This window comes from Streptopelia decaocto, assembly GCF_964273445.1.
Source record: "Streptopelia decaocto genome assembly, chromosome: 11".
NCBI classification, from domain to species: domain Eukaryota; kingdom Metazoa; phylum Chordata; class Aves; order Columbiformes; family Columbidae; genus Streptopelia; species Streptopelia decaocto.
This window is the reverse complement of record NC_138666.1, coordinates 10,261,179-10,281,438: the sequence shown is the minus strand read 5'-3', so window position 1 is coordinate 10,281,438 and position 20,260 is coordinate 10,261,179. Positions and strand designations below refer to the sequence as shown.

At 38.4% G+C, this 20,260-nt stretch overlaps 1 protein-coding gene across 3 annotated transcripts in view; it reads left to right on the top strand.

Annotated features, from left to right (window-relative positions):
- Positions 1-20,260, top strand: part of SLC7A6 (solute carrier family 7 member 6) — a 28,373-nt gene continuing 8,113 nt past the window's right edge. The window contains exons 1-6 of one of the 3 annotated variants that reach the window (XM_082062881.1): positions 1-131; positions 4,183-4,291; positions 6,040-6,612; positions 9,987-10,112; positions 11,862-12,006; positions 13,984-14,107. In XM_082062881.1, coding sequence (XP_081919007.1) covers positions 6,081-6,612; positions 9,987-10,112; positions 11,862-12,006; positions 13,984-14,107 — 927 coding nt within the window. In that variant the 5' untranslated portion in view covers positions 1-131; positions 4,183-4,291; positions 6,040-6,080. Of the gene's footprint in view, positions 132-4,182; positions 4,292-5,560; positions 5,584-6,039; positions 6,613-9,986; positions 10,113-11,861; positions 12,007-13,983; positions 14,108-20,260 lie in introns of those variants that run through there. The other 2 variants (XM_082062882.1, XM_082062880.1) reach the window with 2 other exon arrangements.

Genomic DNA, 20,260 nt, shown 5'->3' with positions numbered 1-20,260 from the left:
TTCCTGTCAGGGGGAGTGGAGGCGACGGCGCCGGGCCCGGGGCCGTGGGGCGGGGCGGCCGCCATCACGTGTCGTGTGGCAACGAGCGAGCATCCCCGCGAGACGCAACGGCGCGGCCGGCGGGAGCGGAGGTAACGCGGGCGGCCGCGCTGGTACAGCCGGCGGGGAGATCCTGCGGGATCCCCGCGGGGCTGGCACCGCGGCAGGGCGCGATCTCCCTCCCACGGCGGGGAGGCTGCCGGGGCGGCGGGCAGCCCGGCTGGGCGCGGGGGGCTGTGGGCAGCGGGCAGCGCAGCCTGTGCCGGGCGCGGAGGTTTCCGGCGCCTCCGCCGCCTCTACAGCATCCGGGGCTGCTGGTCTTGCCCCCACTGGGAGGGCTGCAGGTGTGCGGGGTGGCAGTGCGACAAATGTCGTGTATTTTTTAAATTTAATTTTTTTAAAGGGTGCCTCAGCACCTGTGGGTACCTCAGTCCTGACAGCCCCGGGAGGGAAGCGGCTGCCCCCCGCCTCAGCCCTGAGGTGCCCGCCGCTCCCCTCCCCAGGCTGTTCGGGAGGCGTGGATTATGTCTGAACATCGCTTATTTTATAAGGAGAACGGGCCAACCACCGCTTGGGGAGAGAGGAGCGGCCACCCAGGGGAGAAATAAGCCCCAATCCCCGCTCCCATGGCGGGACCCCGAGGGCCGGTGTCCTCAGGACGTTGTCGCCGGCGACAGCCCCGTCATGTCGCGCACATCCCCGCCGGAGGGTGGTTTTCTGCAGCCACGTGTTCTGTTTAGCTTGGCAGCAGGCGGGTCTGAGGGTGGGTGCTCAGGTCGGCTTATACCAGGATGTTTTTTTGGTGACAGGCACCTGTAATTATACCTGCTCTGTTAATAACCGGCTTTAAGGAAGAACTGAAGTAGATTTACTAATGCCCTCAGGCGAGCATGGCTTTGTTTACTGGCATTTGGTAGTGATTTTGATTGTTTTATGTGGTTTTTAAGTGATACATATTAAATGCAATCTAATTAGGTGTGACTGTAAGTTACAGCTGAAGGGTACACAGAGGTGTAGATTTCTAAGTAAGCATGTGGTTTCTGACATTACTTTTCTCTGTTTTGAGAGGTTTCCAACATAAATTATTTTAATGAACTCTATCATTGTCCCTTCTGCCTTTACTGGGGGTTATTGTGTAAATTTTACCAGGTGTTTCTTTAATTACATCTGTCTTGAGCGCTCCTAAACTTCATTTCAGTATAAATCAAGACAGTCTACTACAAAGTCCCTAATTGTGAGCTTCTATTTTTTTCCCTTGGAAATATAAAAATAAATGAGAAGTGTGAAGGACATATTGACATGTTATTTTTTCACTTGTAGCTAACGCAGCTCCCTAACTTTAAAGTGACTTGATTTAAAATCTAGGTTAATGTTACTGAGGTGGATTTGTCTAGGATAGGTACTTTAAGTTTTGAAAAGTGTCTGAAGTATTGTAACTGAATATATGTTTGTAAGCTGACTATAGGTCTGTCCCTCATTTAATGTTCATAGTCTTATTCAGGATTTGTCAGAACATATGGGTAGTATGTGTATTTACTGAACATCTCTTGTGGAGCTATGTCACGGGTGTGTGTAGTCAGGACTTACTACCAGCACTGAGTGACTATCAAGTGAATAATTGATGTAGTAATTCTCTTTCATACCTTTCTACATGATAAACACACCTTGTCCTTTTAAAAAAAATGTTACAACCAGTTCTATTTAATTAAAAGTTTATGTTGTTTTTATATGGCTAAAGATAGTGTGTTTTCCTATGTGAGCACAAAAGACTTGGTTGAACAGATTAGATCTTTACATTGGGAATGGCTTTTGTTACGAGGGCTTCCTGTCTGCTGACTGTATGTATGGCAGGGAAGTGGTTCTTCTCTCACCAGAAACAAGAAAAACACATACTAGACAAACTCTAAGCCTTTCCCACTTAAGTGTTCAGACTGTTAACTGCCTATTTATATACATTGCAAGGAATAGGCATTTCTGGGACTTGAAACCTTTGCTCTGTTGGTGCTTAACTCTGCAGACTTTCATGCTGTTTGCCTGTGTAGGGCAGTCTTCACTCTTACCCAAAGGGCCAGTCATTGCATTCAGAAATAGGAGTATCTATGTAAAGCGATGTTACAACAAGATCTGGTCTATGCAGGCAAGACAACTTTGAAAGATAGAGGCACTAGAGATACTTGCTAATGAACAGGCATTGTATAAGAATATAGCAAAACATTGTAAGCTTTTAGCAGTTTGGTATTTCGCATAGGTCATTAACCAGCTTGCAGGTTCAGCCCCAGTTGAACAAATGACGGTCAGCTGCTGTCCTGCTCAGTGGGAGAGGAGGGATCTTGGCAGATGGTTCCTCTTTCCCTTCTCTTAAAGGAGGGCCAGCCTGTAATGTGGTGTTAGCACTGTGCTAACCGCACATTAACCTTCATCAGTTGCATTGGTACATGGCTGAAGTGCAACAGGCTTTATCAGAATATGTATTTTTGGTGAGACAATGAAGGACTCCTAGTGTCAGGTCTCTCTGTCCTGCTTGCCTATTGAAGATTTCAATATCAACAGCAGTGTCATCTCAGTAAAAAGAAAAAATCTTGCTCTGTCAGCAAAAAGATTCCTCACAGCTGCAACGATCAGCAAAAAAAAGTTTAAGACTTTGTATTGCACAAGGGTGAACAATGAGGAAATCCACGTGTTAGCTGGGTGAAGGCATAAGCCTGTGTTAGCCATAGCAGTCCTGTGGCAAGGCTTTGGGAGCATTAGAGGTCATTCTAACAGTGTTTTTTGCTGCAGTATTACAGGATTGTTGTATGTTAGAAAATATATACTGTTCCTTTCTGGTTGCTCTCTTCCAAGCTTGTCTTCTGCTTCCACAGAAGTGATGGTCTTGTGACAGAATAATGTATTTTAATATGTGTTTTTTCCTCTGTGTTCCTAATCTTGACATAGCTTCTAGTTTTCTCTAGTCTCTGCTGCCTATTTCTTTGTAGGTGTTTTTTGGTTTTGTTTTCTTTTGTTTTTCCAGTTGGTCAAAGCTGCTCAATTTAGTTCAGTTAAGATGAGGTGAAGTGCTTGTAGGAAAAAAAAAACCTGCCAATTGTTTTGTTTCTATCATAGAAGTGGTGTAATAAGGCACACAGCTTAGGCAAATACACAACTCCTGCCCTGAAGGCTTCAAGGATATAAAACAAACAAGGTTAGAGCAGAAAATGACATGCCAGGTCTTGAGTCAGCTGTTGCACACACCTTCATGCAAATCCTAGCTGTCAGTAGATACCTGAAGTTGGGAGTAACAAAAGCAGACTCGGAGAGAAGGAAAAGTACTGGGAGACAAAACAAGCTAGGCTGAGAGAGATGGTGGTTCTTCTTTTCCTGGGTAGATAAGGGTAAGAAACAGCCAAGGTCATCAGTAAGGAAATTGTATAGAACTGCGGTCATGTGCTGCTAATTGAGGTGAAGGCATAACACTGACAGGGTCTGTAGTTCCAAGTAATTAAATGTACGTCTGAACTTCAGACCATGAGGTTGGTCACGGTAACTGGTAGTGCAAAGCTGCCTGTGTGTAAACACATCAAATCAAATTATCAAAATGCCTGAGTATTCAAAGTTTATGCTTCTGAACAAGTTATACTTTCAAAGGCGTTGTAGGAAGAAATGGGATTGATGATTAGGATATATGGAGTGAGAAATCATATAGCTATGATTTACATCTATAGGTCAATTCTTAACATATTACTCAGTTTTATGCTTTAGCTGGAAGAGCTGAGAATGAACATGGCATATTTTCAAACTGTCAGTCAGATGTCATAATAATAGCTGTAGTATTCTTATTTTTTTCCACTGAGCGATTTGCCTTCTGAAATACATTTTCAGCTAGTGTCCTGTCTGAGTCAAAACAGAAATGAAAAGACACAACTTGAAGTTGAATGTTATTTTTACAGGTCACAAGTTCTCGTTAAATCCACCTTCTTCTGGTCAAATTAGTCATGAAGGCATCTGCTTTGATTGTCCTGTTTTACATATCTGTGCTTTCTGACAAGTGTATCATATTTGCAATTGATTATTATAATAACTTATTTACACAGTAATAACTGATCTTTCTCTTGGAAAGCAAACAAGATAATCTTAGAATCTCATAGGCCACGTTTCTTTTTGAAGACTTAGGTCTACTATACCAGTAACAGAAAATCAGCCAGTGTGTGGTTGCAAATGAATTTGGCACAAGTTAGGTGGAAGAATAAATAACAAGGACAACCAGTAACAACCGGTGAGCTGAATTTTCTTTCATTTTCCTTTGCAGTTTTGGACACACTCATCTGTAGAAGCTGTGTGGATCCCTCTGTCCTAATTAGTCTAATTTTTTTTTTTTACATGCCTGATTATAACACTAGAGCGTTCAAGCTCTGAAATAGTAGAGTTTAGTTTCTGGAAGGTTTTTAATCTAATTAAAAGTGTGGAATTTAATGACTTATGTGTGTGATACTAGATAAGATGTTGACTTATGTAAATCATAAAATATTTAGTAATTAACCATCTTTAAAGTGTTTCTTTGAAATATTGAGGGGAAAATAAATCAGAAGGCATCTGACTAAACAGACTGAGGATCTCATTTTGCATTATTTAAAATAATACAGTCTCTGTTTTAATGTGGAAAAAGCTAGAAGATTCATGAGTTGGAGATGAATGATGTAATGTGTTTCAATAAATGATTTGTACTCCACTTCATTCCACTTTTTAAAATAAACTGAAATAATGGAAAATAATCTTTTAGCATTTCCACATCTTTACAACTATTCTAGTTCAGGGATGTCAAGCTGGGTTTTCTGTACTGAGGTATACAAATGTTGGCTTTATAGTAATCTCCACCCCTCCACTAGATCAGCTCCTTTATTCTAATTGACCTAGACTTTTAAATTTTTTCTGTTCTAAATGGCTAACATATGCACTGAGGGTTTAATGAAGGGCAGGGCAATTGAGTGGTAGTACATTCTGGTAATATGTAGGGCCTATTCTTGATGCAGCTGATAACCTAGTAATCAAAGGACCATTTGCAATTTAAGCTGATTTCCATATGAGACTGTTCCTTGAATAGATTATTTCTTACTTGAACTTCTATAAAACGGGCCTTACTCAGAATTAGTGCTAACTATCAGTATGTTCTTATGCTAATAAATGGTATTAGCAGTAATGCGCTTTTGGAAGGCATGAAAGGATTTCCTGGAGAAGAAGGTGGCTCTTTCCCAAACAGGTCTGAAGCAGAGGAAAAAAATTATTTCATTTCTGTGTTATCACGTACTGTTAAATACAGTTGCTAATGGAGGAATTTGGATGGAAACTATCTGTTGCTTTTTTCATGTACAGCCTGCAGTCTTAGATAAATGGGGCAGTGAGAACTGGGAACAGGTTCAGGAAGAGAGTGAATTATAGTATCAGTTAGAAGTTGAGAGTTGGATCAAAGGGATTCTGGAGTAAGTATATCTTCATATTGTCCTTAGCAAGAGCCCGCACTGCACTAATAATATGTGCAGCCTGTTACTGGATCATTCATAACTTACATGTGTAAGTACAATAATTACCTTAATTTTTTTAGAACTGCAAGAAATCTATGTTCATGCATGGAACTTCCAGCTTGGTCTTACAGTGCTTGATTTTCTGTATCACCTCTCTTTGCTTCTGTCTGTTCTTTTCAGCGTTGGAATACCTTAATTCTGACCTTCCTTAGGTTTTGGGTTTTCTGTTTGGTTTGTTTTTGTTGTTGTTTTCCTGAAGGCAGAAGTTCCTTTCTCAGCGTAAGTTGTATTGAAATTTGTCTCTTGATCTGTGTTTGTTGTCTTTCAGTTTATTTTAACTATGCATGAATTTACCTTTGTGTAAGAAAACGTATGAAGCAACAAAAGGGAATTTCTCAATTTACGTTTGTAAATCATAGGGTGAAAAGGTGGAAAGAAGTTTTAGCAAGAAAGTCTTGGGATAAAAAAAATGATAACTATTTCAGCTGTCTATGTTTTCTTTTAGATTGTGATTTGGAGTTGTGGAGAATTCGCAGTCTTTCCACAATGGGAGAAAGGACAGATTATACGAAGTCGCCTAGTTCACTGGCTGAATACAGCCCCGTCAATAAATCAGACAGGACAGATCCAAGCGACAGCTGTGAAATGCAGGACGGAAACCAAAATACAATGCAACTGAAGAAAGAAATATCTTTGATAAATGGGATAAGCCTCATAGTAGGCAACATGATTGGTTCAGGTATCTTTGTCTCTCCCAAAGGAGTTCTCATCTACAGCAAATCTTATGGATTGTCTTTAGTAGTTTGGGCAATTGGAGGGATTTTTTCAGTATTTGGTGCTCTCTGCTATGCTGAACTTGGAACCACTATTACAAAGTCAGGAGCCAGCTACGCATATATCTTGGAGTCATTTGGGAGCTTCATTGCTTTTATTCGTTTGTGGACCTCACTCCTAATTGTTGAGCCAACTAGTCAGGCAATTATTGCCATCACCTTTGCTAACTACATAGTTCAACCTTTCTTCCCTTCCTGTGATCCTCCATATTTGGCTTGCCGTCTCATAGCAGCTGCCTGTGAATGTAAGTATTTATTGAAGTTTACTATCGTATTTTTTCACTCAGGATTAAGCTTAATTGAAACAAATCCTATGAAGTCCAGGTGTTGTTGCATACTGAATCTGCAATGCTTTGAGTTACTGTGGGGAAGAGAACCTTTTCCAGCATATTAATAACTTGCAGATATTCTGTCAGTGAATTACCATTTTCTCATTCAAAAGCTGGATAAGGTATTTAACTCTTCCAAGTTTACTTATGTGGGGAAAATGAGGGAAAAAGTTTGTTTTCCCTCAGAGAGGTATGTTTAATCAAACCTCAAGATATTCTTGGTGTGGTCTGAGTTGTTGCAGAATAGCTCTTGCACTACAAATTCTGCTGTAATTTATTTTACAATAGCTTCTCAATGTAGACATGCCTAGATAATTACTCTGGTAGGGTTTCCGAAGGTCATTTATTCAACACTATTCTTTATGCTCATGATTAACTGTGACATCAGTACAACAGTACCTGTTGTAAAGCTGTTTTGAAAAGTGGAAATTTTGTGTGCACATAAAACGTCAAAATGTTTGTGATCAAATCAAGTAGCCGGCTCTGTTAGTCAGTATAGAGGAACAACTGTCCACATGCTTCACATCAGGACTGCTGGCCGTCCTTTGTCATGCAGCGATCATCATCGTGTGCTGTAGAGTCTGCCGTCCCTCTTGACCTGATGGTCCTATCATAAAGCTAATACAGAACCTGCGTGTTTTTACTGCCAACAGTATCTGCAGGGAGGAGATGTGCTGCTTCTGCCTGGTTCCTTTTTGAGGCAACAGGGAGTGTGTTGAAATGGCTGTAGTGTCGTTCTTTGTTACAGTTATCTATGTAGGACTAGAAGAGGGCAAAGACATGGAAAACAGTGGTGTGTGTTTCAAATATTTGGCCTCTAAAACTAATTGTGGAGATTATAGCTTCCCCTTCAATTCTTGTTAGTTAATTTGTTGGGAAAATGCTAATGTGCTGGTCCAGGTAGCGGGAAGAATAATTACAAACTTCTTCCAAAAAGCTGTCAGTTTCTTCAGTTCCGTTCCTTTCAACTCCCTCCTTCCCCCAAAAAAGTGTGGCCAGATGTTGTAGTAACTTCGGGAAAGAAATGAAGGACCTGTAATATCGTGTTCACATTCATTAAATTGATCCTGTCCCAAGGCATCCTGGCACAGATTCAGAAGTGTGAGGGCATCTGCTCTTCCATTTAAGATATCTCACATCTGAAAGCAGTTAGCCCTTATAAAAACCAGTTTATCAAAAAGCAAGAATGGTCCATTTTATGGTTTAAATGCTTGTCCTGCCCTGTTCTAGGCATCAGTGCTGAGACTCTCACCCTGATCAACAACTTAATTGAGTTGTTCCTGTTAAAGCCTACACTCCTCCCTGACCCAGCAGGGCTATGTTCTGTGTCACATCCTTACCTTTGGATAAGATTAACACTTTATTAGTGAAGTTGCTGGGAGAGAAAGTCTGAACGTTGGTTAGGTACAGATTGTATATCAGAATGAGTGGATTTGTTGTGGCGTTTCTTTTTGTTTGTTTTTTAACTGTAGTAATAACAATACTAGATCTAGTGTGAATCTGCCTTAGTGTTATACAGCATTACTTCATCACTCATTTTGGAAATGGGGTGGTGCGTGGTGCTGCAGAACTGAACTTGGCAGTTCTCAGGAATGTTAGGTAGCTAAATGATAATTAAGTTGAAGAAAACATAGTAATTTCAGTAAGAGAAAGAGGGAGGGGATGTGGTCTGTTCAGGCTCCTGATTATATTTTTTCTTTTTCTTTTAAGATACCAGCGTAGCATTTAATCTGAAGTAGAGACCAAGTCCAACTCACTAAAATAAGAAGTTAATAGTAATTGCTGCTAATGAAAGTTGCATTAAAAAAATAATACCGAAGAGCTGAGACCAAGCAGAGTTGTTTTTTTCCTGAGGGCTCTCTGGGAGCTGCAGCAGTCCTGACTTCTGAAATTTGATACAACTGTTTTTTTTCCCCTCATCTTGCCAAGCTCAGTGGAATCTGGTTCAGCTATTCCACTTGGCCAGACTGTCTAGTATACTAGTGCCATGCTTTTGAGATCATTACCTTTCTTTTGTTAGCTTTTAAAAATTATTACTTTTCTGTTCGGTAACTGTGCGAAGTACATTTTTATCTTAATAGTATCATGTTATCATGTTATTCTTGGATTATGGGAAAGTAAATATTTTATCACATCTTTTAATTTAATTTTGATTTGCTACTACCTTACTTCTTAAGCTATCAAGTATAGTTTTTAGTTATATGCATATTTAAAACACATAGTACAAGAAAATTCTTTGGAGATAAAAAGTACAGTAGAATATAACCTTTTTTTTTTTTACTAGCTGGAGAAAAAAGATTTGGGTGAAATATTTAAACTTCTGGGTTAGTGTCAATAATGTAGTGATAATCTGGATAAGAAGAATATGCACTGAATTAGTATTTTGTTCAATAAAGAACACTGAAGATACTGAATCCTATTCGATATTCAGCATTTGAGGTCAGGCAAGAGGTTGTCTGACTCTCCACTTGAGGAAAAAGTAATAAATGCAAAGGCAAAATGTTGGTACCCATGAGAACAATGTGTTTCAACAATAGCTTGAAGAGTGTTTATTGGGAAAGTTGATCCTATGAGTTTAGTCACCCACTGTTACTAAAATAGTTGTGAAATCTGAAAGTCTCACTTCAGGTTCCATTACAATCTTGTGAAATAGGTCTGATGCTGATTTATTTTGAGATAGAGGGAGGAGTATACTCAGAATGTTCATTAGTTCCTGCCAGTTCTTAAAAATCCAGATTAACGTTGCATTTGCCCTAAAGCATACATTATTTGCTCAGAGTTCAATACAACTGGAAGAGTATTGAATTGCCTGTGACCATGTTCGGTATTGCAGATACTCCATGGATGTTAACTCATCCTCAGACTAACAGGGAAAGGGGAAAAACTTTTTCGAGCACTACCTGACTATGTTTGCCTGAAGGAGTTTCTAGATAATCTTTAATTTATCAGAACAATATTGATAAATTGAAATGAATGGTTTCATGTAGTGGTTTCTTCAGGATAGTTGTAGAGTACAGCTTTGAGGGGTAATGTTAGGAAAGTGGGTGTATTATCAGAGAATGGGAAGGTCTTTCATCTCTTGAAACAGCATGTATTATGAATCTTTAGAACATCTGTTTCCTACTGTTTTGTTTAAACCAGTGTGTTTTCAGTACCACTGTATTTTGCTTAGTTTAACCTCAGTATTAGTAATAACAGGTAAGTGCATATTAGATTATGATCTAAAATATTTAAAAAATTAAACTGAATATTGTTCAAATAGTATTTTCACTTTTTTTCTTTTCCCCTAGGTCTTCTAACATTTATAAATTGTGCCTATGTTAAATGGGGAACACGAGTGCAGGATATATTTACTTATGCTAAAGTCACGGCTCTTATTGTCATCATCATAACTGGACTTGTTAAAATATGCCAGGGTAAGCTTTTAAAATTAAAGCCAAGGTTTGTATTCATCAGTTAAACTGAGTAACTGGTCTAAAGACTGTAAAATACCTCTATGTGTTGTCAAATGCTTCAGAACAAGCATGATAATAGCTACTTTGAAAACATCAATAATACCAATGTTAGGCATTATCATGATGTTATATCATGAGAATGTATCCTATCTCAGTTGACTTTGAACTGGGTAAAAGAAGGTAACTGATGGCTCAGCAATGTTGTGCAATTTACAGCCTGCAGTACGGAATAGTAAAGGAAATTAAAACAGCAAAATACAGACCTAGCAAAATACAATGGGAGCGGAGAAAGCTGTAAATGTCTGTAAGGAACATACTACTTTACAATGGGATCAGCTGAATTGTTTTTTTACAAAAATGAATTTAGTGCAGGTCTGAAAGTGACTTAAAGTAAAAATAGACTTGTAAGAACATGCGAGTAGATTTGTGAAACAGCAGCTCTTTTGCTCTGATCCGGAGTTCTTTTATAGCTGTTGAGGGTTAGAAAGTTGCTGTGGTTTTGAATTTTTTTATTTTTTCTGTTAATTTGTGTGTGCATTGGGCATTGTGCCTTCAAATTACAGTAATTCTGAAGTTAATTTTGTTCTTATTGCTTCCTTTGGAGACAATTTATTGGTGTGTTATCCTAAAAAAATTACCCTGCTTTCAAACTTGCCATAAAGGTCTTTCCTTGGCAATCTGGCAATTTGTGTGCTTTGCTCTCTAACTGGTTATTGTTGAAAGTCCATGAGCAGGATAATTACTGTGAATAGAAGAAGAATATGCATATGTGAGCACCATGCTGGCATTTTTAATCTTCAGCACATCTGCCCATCCCTTGTTTTGCAGATTCTGAGCTTGTTCTGTACCAACTTCCTTGACATTGTCTCCCTTCGCTGTTTCTAACTCAGCAGTTACTTTGCTTATGTCTGTGGCAAGGGAATAGCAATGTCTGATTTGGGTAAAAAAGAGAAAGAAGTGAAAGTATTTCTGTATATATATGTATATGTGTATATATATATATATACACACACATATGTATATATGCCTGTATATGTAAAATAGTCTGAATATATAAAACTGCCATTGATGAGCTTGTCTTGACTTGCTTAAAGTCAAAAGATGGCACAAGTTCTCACAAATACTGGTGCAAAATAGGCTTTTTCTTTTACCATGGGAAAATTTTATCTCAGGTAACAGTAATATTTTATGTTCTGTTAATTGTTCTCAGTTTTCTGATTTTAATAGCTAAAACTTAAACATCTGTCTAGGTGTTGGGTTTTTTGTCATAGCTATCTAAAATAAACTATAACTTTTGTTTTCTTCATAGGCTAAATGATTGAAAATTTAAAAGTATATAGGAAGATAGAGTGAATTATTTTATAAATATATATATTATAAAAGGTACCCTTAGCCTGAGTGCTGTCATTGCCAGTTGTTTGTAGCTTAGTCTGAACTTAATGTTCCTGAACATGTTGTGCCATTGTGTACAAACTGGGTGTTTGATTACAGAACAGTGTAATTCACAGAACATATGTTTTAGTAGTTTAAATGCCATGCTTATTCTCATGGCTGAAGTACAGAGCAGAACTGGAAAAAGGGTTTAATAATCAGCTTTGAAGGAATTAGGGTTTCTGAGACTTTTTTTTTTGTATTTGTGTGCCAAATTACAAAAAAAATACTTGCTGTGTTTTATTATCCTGTACTTCATTATGTCTCTTCTATACACAGGCCATACATCACACTTTCAGAACTCGTTTGAGGGATCCTCTTCTAATGTTGGAGACATTTCCCTCGCGCTCTATTCTGCCTTGTTCTCTTACTCTGGTTGGGATACACTCAATTTTGTAACAGAAGAAATCAAAAACCCAGAAAGGTAAATGATTTGGGCTTTCTAAAGCTGGATAGTTCCCAAGTTGCTCATTTTAGGGCTTTCACTAATGAGTTCTGAGCCTATAGATAAATGAGTAGAACTGCTCTATAAAACCAAACATTCTGTGAAAAACTATCAGCAAAGATTTGCTAGTTTTAAACTATGTTAAAAATGAAAAAAAAAAAAAAAGAAAAATCTACAACAAACTAAAACCAATCAGGTGATTGCAGGATGCTGTATTCAGTGCTTGGTAAGCTTTCAGTTCAAGAGGTTGCTGCTATTAATGACAATATGTGTTATTGCAGAGAAACAGTCATGTAAGTGTAGTCTGGACTGTGTTTATCTGTGCAGTAATTCTGATTTCATATTTAAGAATGTTATCTTTTCCATTAATTTATGCTCTAAAAGTGTGACTGACTAAACTAATCTTGTTCAGTCATGTGTCTGTAAGCAGACGCCTTTTATGTTAAAAATAGAATCTCATTTGATCATTTTTACTTCCTGTTATAAGCAACAGCTCAGGTTGCTACAACTGGAAGATAAAGAATGGAAGAGAGATTTTTTTCAGTTCTCCCATCTGATTTTGACTTTGGCAGTTTGTTCTGTTATCCCTGAGTTCTATGCTGTGCATTTATTTAACCAGAAAAGTTATCTAATAAAAAGATAAAATAGCAGATAAGTATTTTAAATCTAAAAATAGCTATATTTACTCAGACTGCATTTCAGGTTGAGAGTGTGTCCTTCAGCTGTCTTGCAAAGATTTGTTATATGTATTCAGAAAAGATGTACATTTTGTGTTTGCATCAGTCATTTGGTCCTTCAAATTTTTATTCACTGAAAGTGCTTCCCTTCTGAGTGCTGTTGCAATGCCTGTTTATCTTTTTAAAGTTAATGTATTGTTCTGTGTTATCAGCTGGATAATTCTGGTATTAGATGCATCGTTTCACAAAAAAAAATTCTCACAGGATATTTAGCTGATGAAAATGTCTTTAGATTCATTTGCCTAATACAAGCTTCTTTCTTGGTAACAATTGTAGCTGATGAAGTGAACATCGAATTTCAGCTTTCTACATTGCCAATTCTTGAGAATGAGATGTTTCAGTCTTCTATACAATTACTCCAAGAATTCCATATTTTGTATTCACTTGACTCACAGTACTCTCATGCTTGTCTGGTCAAAAGTTGCAAACCTCAAGTTAAATTTGAAATAGGCCCTTGGCTTTAATGTTGGGTGATGTAAAGACCTTAAAAATGCTATTTCAGCTTTTTTGTTGCATTGTGTAAGATATCTGAATTAATTTTTAAGTGATTTTCTAATTGTGTTTCTTCTCTGCGCTGAGGTTCACAGATCTCCTCTGAGTGCGCAGAGTCAGAACTCCCAGTTACTAATTTACTGATTTATATGGAGGGCACGTGGTGTTCGTTTGCTTTTCTGCTTTCACAGCATCGGACAGACCCGGCTGGAGTTCTGGACTTCAGGAAATTTTTGAGGAAACTTCTGAAGTGCATTTCATTTTTCTGTTTTGTTGGGTTTTTGTTGCGTTGTTGTTATTGGAAAAGATGTTCATGGCAAATGTTTATCTGTGTCACCATCTCATGTTTAATTTCAAACTGAGCAAATCTAAGAGTAACACTCTCAGTTCTGCTTTCCTTTTTGAGACATTTGAATATCCCTACAAGCTTCGGGGTAGCAAAAAGGCTGAGCAAAACCAGATCCTAAAATTAAAAGTTTGCTTCTGCTGTGCAGAGATTCTCCCTGTGGAGCTGCAGACTCAGGGCTGTGAGTTTACCTCAGGTTTAAATTAAAACTTACCTGTTTACATGTAGAGGCTTGCAGTGTTTTCATGTCACTCAAGAAGTTTTTATTACTTTCTAGGCATGTGTTTACTAGTAAGATACAAATAAATAAGTTTACTTTGTTATTAATGGATTTTTTTCTTTTTCCTGGGTTGTGGGTTTGTTTTTTCTTTTGCCTTACAGGAACTTGCCATTGGCTATTGCAGTGTCTATGCCAATTGTGACCATTATCTATATTATGACCAACGTAGCTTACTATACAGTGCTGAATGCTGAAGCTGTTCTTTCTAGTGATGCTGTGGCAGTGGTAAGTTGACCACGTGGTATTTTGTTGTATTATTTACGTTTCACCTTTTAGGGATGCGTTTCATTTTGAGGAACAAAACATGAAAAATCCTTAGCTTATGATATCACTTTGCTGAATACAGGAGGACAGAACAACTCATCATGAATAATTTAATCTTAAATAGAAAAGTAGTTAATTAAAGAACATATAGAAATAACATATTATGAGATTTATTAGAACAAGCACAGATGCAGCTTTTCAGTGTATTTTGAAAAGGAACTTATTAGACTTGTGCACTTTGAGCTGATTGTAAATTAAACTCATTAGTACATAACTGTCTTCTCTGTTCCTTCGTGCTGCAGTATTTAGAAAGCTGGAGCAGTACGCAGGACAGTATTGTACTGAGCTACATTCCGTTGAGCTAATAATTGATGCAATGCATATTTGTAAATGCATGTGTTGCAGCTCAGCTATGACAAAGTTTAGCTTTGTATCTCATTTTAATAACTTTAACCACCGTCTTAGCAATATTGCATTAATTTATTTTGGAATTAATTATTTTTGTATATGGCTGGAAGGTTGAATCCAATTAAAATATATGAGCTGCTTAAAGTAAAAGATGGTCAAAACGTGGTTTAGTCTTACAGCTAATCAGTCAACAAAAGTGAATAATTTTTTATGCCCTGTAGCTAGTGAATTAATTGGATAGTTCTTGTTACTACACCCTGTAGCCTTGAGACTTGGAAAAGTTAATATTCTTTTTGGTTATTTAAACTGAAGGAAAAGCGGCTTTCCTCTTTTTTAGATTCCTAACTGGCTTCTAAAATATAAGTAGACAGACAATGGAGAGTTTTAAATATATCAAAATGAAGGAAATATGCACTCTGTTCCCACAGAGGATTAGTATGATTAAAAACTGGCTTAGCAAATAAGCAAACTCTTGTTTCAGGTATTTAGGCAGATGGTTCTGCAAAAGCACTTACTTGACTTTGCTTCACACTTGAGAAATATTTGTATTTAATGTATGCATTCAAAATAGTTTATAGTAAATATGGGCTGTAACTTGTTATTTCAAATGTACTTATGCAGATGTATATTTCAAAATGTATTGAAAGTAAATAAACTTTGTTTTCCTCTTTTAGCTGGAATATGGAAATAAAAAGTTGTCATAAAACATATTGTGAAAAACTTGGTAGAACACTTCAGAATTAAATAAAACAAGGACAGCTAATGCTTATTTTGAATTAGCATATGCGAAGTGGTAATAAAATCTCCAGGAATATTTATTTCTGTTGTAGGTTATGGTATCCCATATAGACTCACAGGATAGTTTGGGTTGAAGGGACCTTCAAAGCTCACCCAGTGCCACCCCTGCCATGAGCAGGGACATCTGCACCAGCTCAGGTTGCTCAGAGCCCCGTCCAGCCTGGCCTGGGATGTCCCCAGGTATGGGGCATCTGCCACCACACTGGGCAACCTGGGCCAGGCTCTCACCATGTGAAGTAACTTCCAGTGACTCATAACGGAATTTTAAATTCCTGTCTAGAATTAATTAATCCAGACAAAACTAAAAGCCAATACACAGTCCACTGTCTGTCCTGACTTCTGTAAAGCAATACACTATTGTGTTTTTTCTAACAAAGACTTCTAAAATACACTCCTTTGACAGCAGTGAAATCCAGCCTATCTCCTAAGAGTATTCTGTGTCGACTCTACTGGTCCTGCCCTTTGTCATGGCAGAGGTTTATACGGCCATTTGGTGAATGGGATCAGGAAAACTGATTGATTCACTGTGGGCCTGTCCAGACTGTGTTGCTGTACACAGCAGGTAGCAGCACTACAGCAGTGAGTGGTGGCCACATAAAGGAGGGACAAGGGATACGTGAGCCTTACTATACATGTGAAACCCAGGCCTAAATGCTTATGATTTTATATACACTTCATTTATTTATTCTTTGACATTGTTCTTGACCAAAAGTGGGTATAAATTTATTTTTCTGTGGGTGTATACATTTATGTATATACACATGCTGTGCAATTTTACATGAAATTGTAATACTCAGAACTGGACAGATCAGGTCTTCTTCTCTGGTACAGGATGCATCACAGGTGGAGGAGAACGAAGGAACACTTAAGAATGCTATAAAGTGCTTAGTCAATCACATTGCATGCAGAGATACCAGGCAACCAGGATAAGAATGAAAAACTATGTTTGCAATTTCCAAAGTTATTAGGGGATTTACTTCTTGTGCTACTTTTAATGGAACTTAACAGAATTAATGACTTTGGAAATCTAGAGCTGTACTTTTTCACTGGATCTCGGGTTTGCCAAATACTTGTGCTTAAAAGCTTAACTAATGTTGTATCTAAAGGCATTTTTGCTGAGCTGTCTCATCACCTGGCAAACAATGGTCTTTGGATTGCCTGTACTTTTAGAATGATAAGGTGAAAGTGCAGCTGAAGTTTAATACTTAACACGACTCATTGAAGATTCCATTTTGCTGCTGATATGAATTGCCCAGTTTTATGAAACCAACTTTAAGCTTGATCTACTAATAGAGTAGCAAGTAGTGTGGACCTCTAGAAGGATTTTTGTAGAGCAGAAGGGTTGTCACTGAGGACCATACGTGTACCATACATACTCCAGGGGGATTTTACTTTGGACTACTGTGAATGAGGTCCCATGGACCAAATGCTGATGCGGGGTTGGATTGCAGCAGGTAATGGTATGCTCTTGAAGCACATCTTCAAATTTAGCGTGTTCTAAAAGGGGAGCTCCCTTTAGTTCCAATTCTAAACGTGACCCAAAAAGCAGTAAGGGATATTAACTGGGAGAGTTGCTTCAAAAGTGCACTTGTGATCCAACATAAAACACTCATAATGCACCCACAGTTTTCTAGTGAATATGGAAAAGGAGCTAATGACTGTAATGGTCTGTATTTGAAAATCCTCTGATTCCTATCCGAGTTTCACAGTTATTTTGTTTTACCTCCTTATGCAAACCATCACAACCCTTACTGCTAAGTTTTATGCATATGAAGCAGTTACTCTGTAGCACGAACACACTGAACTAAAGAAAAGCAGAAATTTCATCTCACCTTCCCCTGTAACTGAACGAAGATTGTTTGCATCTGAGAGAACCGTTGAGGGTTTTGTTTGTGAAGAGGGTGGCTGGCCCTACAAGCACTTATTTGGCTGCTTCATCTTCTAACAGGAAAGAACATACGGGCTGCTAGTGCATAGTTACCTGCTTCCTATGTTTGGTCGTCTGGGGTTTTTTGATTGACTTCATGCAATAGGTGATATTGGGCACCTTACTTTTACTTGGAAAAGCTAAAAATTATTCCTGGTTGAAGCAAACGGTTGTCCTGCATAGCTGGCTGTCATCTTTCTTGGAGCTGTATGGCTTTTGTTAGTAGATCAGGGATAAAGATTATGACTTTGGTTGCATCTTTGATTACCATCTTGTGAGTCCAGCATTGATCAATCCAGTTTACCCTGGTGTGCTCATATTCTAGAGCATACTTGCTTTGCTTCGACATGCCATCTCCCTCAATGAACCAGGGATGTGGGAGACTGTGTTTTTTAGCTGTTTTATTCTTATTTTGTATATAGTTTAATGAACAATGAGTCTCTTTCTTCTAACTGAATTCATCCAGAAATTCTTGAGTTACTCTTAGACCTTTTGGGTATTACTTATGTTCCTTCATTTGGCCACTCACTGGCTTCTTTCACGAAAAGGAAAATCTGCTTGTCTTTGGCTGCCAGCATCATGTCCCCCTTCTTTGCTTGCTTTGGCACCTCCCAGAAAGGTTCCTTTGGATGAGATACACACTCTGTACCTTATTGTGGAAGAACTCTTTGTTATGAACAGGCAGTTGCTTTTAGAGAGAGCTGTTTAGTGAGTCATTTGCCTTTCTTGGAGCTAGCTGTAATTCATTTCTAATGCAGCACTCCTGGTGCCAGTTATGTAGAAGTTCTCTGGCTTTGGAGGCCAAGCTGAAGAGCTGAGCCAGAACTTGGTACAGTGGTATGTAAGATTTTCAATATGAGAAAGGTAAGAGACTTTGAAAAACATTGAATCCTACAGCTAGCTATTAAAAATGCTCAGAACAGGATAAATAACTGAGAAGATATAGATGAAGTATCTTCAGCACCTTCATGAAGATAAAACCAAAACTATTTTACTGTTTGAGCTGACACCTGTAATCTTAATGTGGGCCATGCAGAAGAGCCATGTTACATGCAGTAGACATGCAATATATTGAGGCAGTAGAGTAGTGCTGGTTTCTCTTACCATAAGATTGTACTGAGTAACCTAAAGATGAAGAGGGAATTTCATGCTGAACCTTGCACTGCCCTGCTATCTTTTTCTCCCAGAAGAGGCATTGTTAATAATACCAGGAGATAATTATGTCTGTCTGAGTAGAATCAATCAACAGAATGGTGGCTGAAACAAGAATTACAGGAAACCTGATAATATAAATTGCTTTCTGTTGCACGTTTACGATTTTCTGACTCTCTTTTCAGTTGATGTGCACTCTCCACTGTATGTGATGTTAAATCTAATTTGGTCAAACTGAACAGATGTCTTACCGTGTCTTGATAGATGTAATCTATGGGAGTGGAAGAAAACTTCATCTACTCAGTAACTTTTTTGCATGTATGGCTTCCTTATTGCCATAAATCAGAGTTTCTTTCCTGTAGGAAATAGCTCCTTAAAGGCCTGAGAAGCTGAAAATTGAGAAGAGAGACTGTAGTTCTGACTGCCAAATAATCCTGTAATGTGGCAATGTATTTATACTCTGCCTCAAGATAAAAGTCAAAGGAGAATTAATTTCACTTCCAATATATTAATCTCCTTACTGCTCTATATGACTTTTAGGGTAAGAATATTATAGAACTGAGCCTGGAACAGCTTGCACGTGTGAGAGGATCTTGAAATGAGCTACGTAAAGAGGCTCTGTAGATGCCTTTTAAGCCTTCCTAATAGAACCACCTTATAACCTTTGGGTATAGTTTTGTGTAAGTTTCTCATTCATGTTAGACTACATTTTCCTTGCATTTATCCGTCTGATCAATACTGTTCAGTTCTTTGCCAGCCTGGCATGTGCTTGCAGCTCCATATGCTCTCAGTGTAGTCTGACGTGTTTTGTGTGCCTCTAAGTGCACTTTTTGTGTGCAGCTAAGTGTGATGAAGTGGTTCTCATCTTGTGATTCTTAACATAAATGTGGGTCTTTCTTACCATCTGTGTGCCCGAATTACTGGATGTGAGGCGGTATCCTGTGTATTTTGTTGTGGCTGCTCTTTATGTGGGGCAGTTACTGCTGCTTTTAGTTCAATCTGTTCGTATAGAACTGTTGTTTGGGCCTCTAAAAGGACAAAAAAGGGTTCTCACACACCATTCACAAGTTACCAGCTGATGATCATGAGATCAAACTAACCCAAGATAAAAATAAAATGTAGTTATATCAGTCATTCATGTCTTGAAACAAAGCTGTAATTCATTTTTTGACCATTCTTCTGGGAGTAATATAACACTTCAGTCATGATGAAATAAATGAGGGTAGTTCAGCTGAGAAGTGCATGGCTGGAAGCTTCTTTCTTAATTTTTATTCCCTGTTGATGGTTTGGAAAAAAAAAAAACAGAACTAAGGGCAATAATTCCAGGTGCATATCTGTCTACAGCGTGTGTGTATATATGTATATCTTACATATCCAATGGTTCAAGAACTTTATCTGTAATTGCAAGTGCTGTATCAGCCACTGAATTCTCTTACTGTTTCCCAGCTGTTAGAAACAGTTATAGTTCAAGTCTGGACTACAGGACTTGTCAGACTGTAGCAGAGATGACAATTTAATATCTTAATCCTTCTCACTCTTTAGACTTTCTCAGAAGAAACCTGAGAAGAAATCCATCCCCATAGTGGTGGCTTTCTCCTGTTATGGTGGACTAAATGCTTCTGCTATAGCTGCCTCCAGGTAGGCTCCTCTGTCATCCTCCGCATACCTTTGCGAATGCTCCATTCTTTCCCGTTGCCAGCTCATTTGTTTTTATAAATGCACTTCACTACTCCCAGAAGTAGTGGTAGTTAAAGTGGAATCAGTCAGGTGCTCAGCTCAGAGCCCAGGTGTAGCTCATTTGTGGAGGATTCATGACTGTACAATTGCGG